The 7195-nt window shown below is 48.2% G+C and overlaps 1 protein-coding gene across 2 annotated transcripts in view; it reads right to left on the bottom strand.

Moving 5' to 3' along the window:
• Positions 1 to 934: 934 nt before the first annotated feature.
• The window catches only part of katnb1 (katanin p80 (WD repeat containing) subunit B 1), a 10542-nt gene continuing 4281 nt past the window's right edge, over positions 935 to 7195 (bottom strand). Inside the window, exons 9-20 of one of the 2 annotated variants that reach the window (XM_070856563.1) lie at positions 7121 to 7192; positions 6864 to 7014; positions 6577 to 6776; positions 6171 to 6319; positions 5935 to 5985; positions 5362 to 5426; positions 5019 to 5249; positions 4032 to 4181; positions 3721 to 3797; positions 2851 to 2925; positions 2285 to 2401; positions 935 to 1895 (exon numbers count right to left, since the gene is read on the bottom strand). In XM_070856563.1, the coding sequence (XP_070712664.1) occupies positions 1754 to 1895; positions 2285 to 2401; positions 2851 to 2925; positions 3721 to 3797; positions 4032 to 4181; positions 5019 to 5249; positions 5362 to 5426; positions 5935 to 5985; positions 6171 to 6319; positions 6577 to 6776; positions 6864 to 7014; positions 7121 to 7192 (1480 nt within the window). In that variant the 3' untranslated portion in view covers positions 935 to 1753. The remainder of the gene's footprint in view (positions 1896 to 2284; positions 2402 to 2850; positions 2926 to 3720; positions 3798 to 4031; positions 4182 to 5018; positions 5250 to 5361; positions 5427 to 5934; positions 5986 to 6170; positions 6320 to 6576; positions 6777 to 6863; positions 7015 to 7120; positions 7193 to 7195) is intronic. The other variant, XM_070856572.1, reaches the window with a different exon arrangement.

The raw sequence follows: 7195 nt of genomic DNA, 5'->3' as shown, positions 1-7195 counted from the left end.
CTGAAGAAAAGATCTAACTTTGTGAAAGAAACACGGTCGTCTGAAGAAAAGATCTAACTTTGTGAAAGAAACACGGTCGTTTAAAGAAAAGATCTAACTTTGTGAAAGAAACACGGTCGTCTGAAGAAAAGATCTAACTTTGTGAATGAAACACGGTCGTCTGAAGAAAAGATCTAACTTTGTGAAAGAAACACGGTCGACTGAAGAAAAGATCTAACTTTGTGAAGGAAACACGGTGGTCTGAAGAAAAGATCTAACTTTGTGAAGGAAACACGGTCGTTTAAAGAAAAGATCTAACTTCGTGGAGGAAACACGGTCGTCTGAAGAAAAGATCTAACTTCGTGAAAGAAACACGGTCGTCTAAAGAAAAGATCTAACTTCGTGAAAGAAACACGGTCGTCTGAAGAAAAGATCTAACTTCGTGGAGGAAACACGGTCGTCTAAAGCAGAAGGTAATCTGAAGATGACAAATCATTCAGTTTTCTGTCTGTCTGATGTTCATTCTGACTCTAAAGCCAGTCACTGGTGTTCTCTTCTGTTTCCTCACCTGAACAGGTGTGCCACAACACCAACAGGAGCGTCCCAGAGCAGCCAATCAGATGGTGAGGAGACGTCCAATCAGAGTGAGCGACACCTCAGACTGTTTTAGTGCAGAATTAAAGATCTTTTGATCTGTCATTAGATTATAAAATATATAATTTCTTCAATTACAGATCAGAGTGATTTATTTCATCGTATCTTTAGAAGAGCATTTATAATATCTACTATAAATGCTTGAGTGTTTCCCTCTGAGATGTGAAGACGTAGGAAGTCAGACCCTTAAAACTCTTAAGTGAGTAAAAGTACTTCAGCGTTCACATTATCGTTCAGTCATTCATCCAGTGAAATACTGAAGAGTGAAGCTTTAAAGGGCAGATTCACTCAAAACAAACGGTTTAATTCCAACATGTACAACTTTATTTAAATAAACAGTAACAACTGTACATTTCAAACGGAGGCGCTAAAAGTCAGAGTAGAAAAGAGAGAAAATACTGAAACCATCAGAAGATTCTTCAGAGTCTATAAAGAGCTTAAAGTGTTTCTGAGCAGTTAGCCTAGCTTAGCATAAAGACTGGAAACAGCTAACAGACTCCACCTGCTAGCACAGCTAAACCTGCTCCATTAAAACGTGACATCCTGTTTGTGAAAAAACAAACACGTGAACGTTTTAAGAGCTGGAACTATTTCCTCACAGCGAGCAGACACTTCCTGGAGTTTCTGCCGGTTGTCGTCGACTTCACAGCGAACTTTCACAAGTTGAGCTTCAGTAGGCTAGCTGTTTCCTTCAGTTATCGGTCTTTATGCTAAGCTAAGCTACACAGCTGCAGACATGGGAGTGGAATCAATCAGCAAAATGTCAAACTGTTCCTTTAATGTCATTTCTTCTTTAAGTGATTTCAGCTGAGACGAGATGTCCGTCTGTCCGATCCTGAAACAGGTTTCCCCGTCGACCGTCTCCTGCTCGGCTGACGGACATTATTCACACCTGCTCTTCTCTTCCAGCACTGAACGTTCACCTGAATCACCGCCGGCCATCAGACCGACATCGTTCATTGAAGTTTCAGATGATTTCCTCACGTCGGCGTGTTTCAGCGTCTGTAAACACGTTACTCAGCAGATTAACTGATGGGGAGCAGCAGAAATCTTTAAAAGCGTCTGGTCCCCTCGTGCTGCGTCCCGCTGCTGATTGGTCGGTCTGGAGGACGCCGTCGCCTCAGAGCGAGTCGTCGAGCGGCGCCATGATGAGCTGCAGCTCTTTGAAGGTGCTGCCATGACGACCGACCTGTGCCGCCTTGTTCTTCACCATGTTGCTCAGGTTCTTCAGCTGCTTGCAGCACGATCGGCACTTCTGGTGTCTGCGGCAACAAAACTCTTTATGAGACTTTTAATTCTTCATACGGACTCAAAGTACTGCAGGATTCTCAGCTTGTACTTTATAACCTGGTTACTGTATTTAAATAAAACCTCATCAATATAAGAACACATCACACATGGGTTTATAATCTGATACCACTAATCTAGTCTAAGTCAGCTAAAACTAAAGGGTCACTCCACTGTTTCTACCCATGATCCTCTCTGTCCTCATCCAGTTCCAACACTTTTACTACCTACCAGTCACTCAGACACCAGGATGTGGACAGAGAGGATCATGGGTAGAAACAGGGGAGTGACCCTTTAAGATCAGCTGGTGTTTGACCAAACGATGGACAGAAACATATTGATCATCATCAGCGTCTGAACTCACCGCTCCTCTCGTGTGATGTCGACTCCGACAGACGGTGTCGCCTTCAGCGTGTCAGAGATCAACATCCAGAAGTGTTTCATGATCAGCTTCAGAGACGTACAGCCGGTCTGCATGTAGCTACACACACACACACACACACACACACACACACAGAGACACACACACACAGACAGAGACACACACACACACACACACACACACACACACACACACACACACACAGAGACACACACACACAGACAGAGACACACACACACACACACACACACACACACACACACACACACACACACACACACACACACACACACACACACACACAGACACACACACACACACACACACACAGGACATGAGGCATCAATCAGACTTTAACTGATCACTAGTTGATTAATGGTTTCTGTCGTCTGTTTTCTAGATGACAATGAATCAGCAGATGAACCGATGAAGACGATAACCTTTAACCCCCCACAGCAGACCTCTAGGTCAGAGTTCAGAGATATGAGGCGTTTGAAGATGCTGCAGGAAGTGACATCACAACAGCAGGTGTGACGGGAGGCGCTCACCTCTCATATTTACTCTGCAGCAGTTTGTCGATCTGAGGAAGAATGGTTGTGCACAGGTCCAGTTTCCATAGCGACCTGAAAACATCAGTACAATCACAGTCAGTATCAGAACCTTTAAAACAAGAGGTCAGCGTGTTATTGATTATAAACTAATTAGTGATCGACTTTATTCACTCAGAATTAGCTGAAAAAACTCATTCACACAGTTTGATACTAGTTCATCTCAGACATCAGATATGTAATAAATATGTGTAATAATAATAATATGTGTGTGTGTGTGTGTGTGTGTGTGTGTGTGTGTGTCTGTGTGTGTCTGTGTGTGTGTGTGTGTGTGTGTGTGTGTGTGTGTCTGTGTGTGTGTGTGTGTGTGTGTGTGTGTGTGTGTCTGTGTGTGTGTGTGTGTGTGTGTCTGTGTGTGTCTGTGTGTGTCTGTGTGTGTCTGTGTGTGTGTGTGTGTCTGTGTGTGTCTGTGTGTGTGTGTGTGTGTGTGTGTCTGTGTGTGTGTGTGTGTGTGTGTGTGTCTGTGTGTGTGTGTGTGTGTGTGTGTGTGTCTGTGTGTGTGTGTGTGTGTGTGTGTGTGTGTGTCTGTGTGTGTGTGTGTGTGTGTGTGTCTGTGTGTGTCTGTGTGTGTCTGTGTGTGTGTGTGTGTGTCTGTGTGTGTCTGTGTGTGTGTGTGTGTGTGTGTCTGTGTGTGTGTGTGTGTGTGTGTCTGTGTGTGTGTGTGTGTGTGTGTGTGTCTGTGTGTGTGTGTGTGTGTGTGTGTGTGTCTGTGTGTCTGTGTGTGTGTGTGTCTGTGTGTGTGTGTGTGTGTGTGTGTGTGTGTGTGTGTGTGTGTGTGTGTGTGTGTGTGTGTGTGTGTGTGTGTCTCACGGCTGAAGGTTGATGATGTTGAGGATGTCCACCACAATAGAAAGGTCATTCATGGAGACAGCAGTGTCCAGAGCGCTCTGCAGACAGGAAGTACACAGGAAGTGACGAGGAGGAAAAGGAAGTAGAGAGGAGGAACAGGAAGTAAAGTGGAGGTTCACAGGAAGTGGAGAGGAAGTAGTGACAGGTGAGGGCACAGCAGCAGCTCTCAGAGCCCCTTTCTTATTGGCTGCTGTAGTTGTTGCTGAGTGTGACAACAGGTGGAAACACAGGCTGCGTCCGAGTCACCTGACCTGCTCGTGATGGCGTCTCACCTTGACGTCCTCCCGGGCCCACACGGCTCGGACCGTCTCCAGGTTCTTGTGCCGGCTGCTCAGCATCACACACATGGTGTCGTGACCCTTCTTGATCTGGGACAGAGCCTCCTCGTCACTCAGAGCGCCGCCTCGGTTGTTGGGTGAAGACTGAGGAATGAACACACACACACACACACACACACACACACACACACAGACACAGACACAGACACAGACACAGACACAGACACAGACACAGACACAGACACAGACACAGACACACACACACACACACACACACACACACACACACACACACACACACACACACACACACACACACACAGACACAGACACAGACACAGACACAGACACAGACACAGACACAGACACAGACACAGACACAGACACACACACACAGACACAGACACAGACACAGACACAGACACAGACACAGACACAGACACACACACACACACACACACACACACACAGACACAGACACAGACACAGACACAGACACAGACACAGACACACACACAGACACAGACACAGACACAGACACACACACACACACACACACACACACACACACACACACACACACACACAGACACAGACACAGACACAGACACACACACACACACACACACACACACACACACACACACACAATAAGCACTAGCAGCTGTTATGTTGCTCTCTTCAAAGCCACCAGACTCCATTCAGAAAAACAGTAACTTTACAGGAGTTGCTGGTCGACGGCTACAGAACTTTAAAAACAGTTAGACTGAGTCTTTGTGAAGCAGCAGCTCTTCTTCATTATCCCACCAGACACCAGCAGTGAACAAATGAAGGTCTTTTCTTTGATCTATAACTGACATACTGTATCTCAACAGACATGAAGTTTCTTTGCTAATGAACATGTAATAAGACCAACAGCAGACGTTACAGTCTGAATGAATTAATAACAATAATCCTGTGACGTGAAGACTAAACACTCACAGGCAGGAAGTCGGCCACGTTCAGTCCGATGGGCTCGTTCCTGGTGCTGAGGATGATTTTAGGCTGTGGTTTAGACTTCGCCGTGGCGACGGGAGGCTGAGGAGGAGGCGGGCTGGAGGCGGGGGGGCTGGAGGACGCTGGGCCGATGGCTGAGGGGGCCGGGCGCTTCGCACAGGAGACCACGGTCGGCTCCACCCTCTGGACCGGTGTGGAGGAGGCCAGCGGAGGAGCCTGTAACACAAACATGGTTAAAATCCCTGTTTTAGTGAATGTAGTCTGGTGTGTGTGCAGAGAGCCACAGAACGGCTGTTAGTGGTTAAACCAGAAGGATGTGTTCACTGACCTGCTGCTTGTCAGGAAATGGAGATATCATGTCCTTCAGCTGACGGCCAATCGCTAGTATAGTGTCTAAGAAGAAGGAGAAGAAGGAGAAGAAGAAGAAGGAGAAGAAGGAGAAGAAGGAGAAGAAGAAGAAGGAGAAGGAGAAGAAGGAGAAGGAGAAGAAGGAGAAGAAGGAGAAGGAGAAGGAGAAGAAGGAGAAGAAGGAGAAGAAGAAGAAGGAGAAGGAGAAGAAGGAGAAGAAGGAGAAGAAGGAGAAGGAGAAGAAGGAGAAGAAGGAGAAGAAGGAGAAGGAGAAGAAGAAGAAGGAGAAGGAGAAGAAGGAGAAGAAGGAGAAGAAGAAGAAGGGACAGTAATGTCACTGTGTCGTCTATCACACACACTTAACAGGAAACTCTGACAAATCAAGAAGCCTGTTTACTTTCAGGGTTCAACTTCTGTCCCTGTTTGAAAATATGAAGAGAAGAAGAGCAGCAAAGGACAACGGTGGAGTAATATTAACATCCTTTAGTTCAGTAACAGTAGTAACACCACCATGTGATGGCAGCAGTGAGTGGTGCAGCTCTGACAGACTCACCGTCCTCTGGAGGAGCAGGAAAAGGCTCCGACATCTTGGGAGGAGTTCGAGCTAGAAGAGAGAACAGAGTCAGTGCGGTTCACACGGTTCAGTCTCTCTGCTGTGTTGTGTCTCTTTTGGCCACTAAAGGTATAAAACAGAACGTGATTCCCACTGAAAACCAACTGCAGTCCGTCCTGAGCGTCTAAGAGTAAAAAGGTGTGTGTGTGTTGGACACGATGCCGTCGGGGACCTACAGATGGCGTTCTTCGGTTGGAAGATCTCCTTGTAATCTTCTGCGTTGTGGATTTCGGCTGACGACACTTTCTCGTCCGCCTCGTCCTCACTGGGGCTCCGCCTCTCTCCCTCGGGGCTCCGCCTATCGGCGTCTGCGGTCTGCCTCACCCTGATGACATCACGACATGTGACAGTGACATCACGACGTGACTGAGTGACATCACGACATTTGAGTGTGTTTGAGAGTTGTTTCTGTGTCTGAATGTGAATCTGTTCGGTTTATTCCATGAGTGAAAGATGTTTTTGTGCTGGTTCTGGTATGAGAAGTGTTTCTGAGCTGGTGAAGTGATTCTGAAGTGGACGTGTGTGACGGTTCTCCGGCTGTACAGATGTTGTTGGCAGTAAAACATCTGCAGGCCCTCGTACCCTTCAGACCTCTGTGAGCTGCAGGTGGTCGTTGGTCTCTCGTAGTTCCTGCGCAGCGCGGCTCCTTTAGGATCCCTCGGCTCTGCGAGCGGCTGGTTGTCCTGGAGGATCCCCTGGATCACCGAGCCGCCGCTCTTCTTCACCCTCTTCAGATCCACCACGTAGGTGGACACCGTGGAGAGCTGGTGGGACACGCCGATCTGAGGGCAGAGACAGAGGGGGTCCTCAGAGCTTCACCTCTAACACCAGGAACAAGTGTTCTCCCTCCAGCAGGGGGAGCTGCTCACCAGCTGCTGGTTGCAGACGGCCAGGTCGGAGACCTTCCCCCAGCCCACCGGCACCACGTCGAAGCAGCGGTCGGGCTCCCAGCCGAACACCCGCAGAGAGTCTGTGGCCCCGCTGTACAGGCAGCCCCCGTCCGGACTGAAGAACACACACCTGGAGCGGGAGGGGGGGGGGGGGGGGGGGGGGGGGGGGGGGGGGTCAGAGGTCACGTCACAGCAACAGTGTCCAACCTGCTTCACTCCACAGAGACAAAACTCACCTGACAGGAGTCGTGTTTCCCTCCAAAGAGCCGATCATCGAGAACTTCTCCAGATCCCACAGCTTAACGGTCCTG

This window comes from Pempheris klunzingeri, chromosome 1 (genome assembly GCF_042242105.1).
Source record: "Pempheris klunzingeri isolate RE-2024b chromosome 1, fPemKlu1.hap1, whole genome shotgun sequence".
NCBI lineage: Eukaryota > Metazoa > Chordata > Actinopteri > Acropomatiformes > Pempheridae > Pempheris > Pempheris klunzingeri.
Note: the sequence above shows the minus strand (reverse complement) of the source record. Positions and strands in the feature narration are given on the sequence as shown.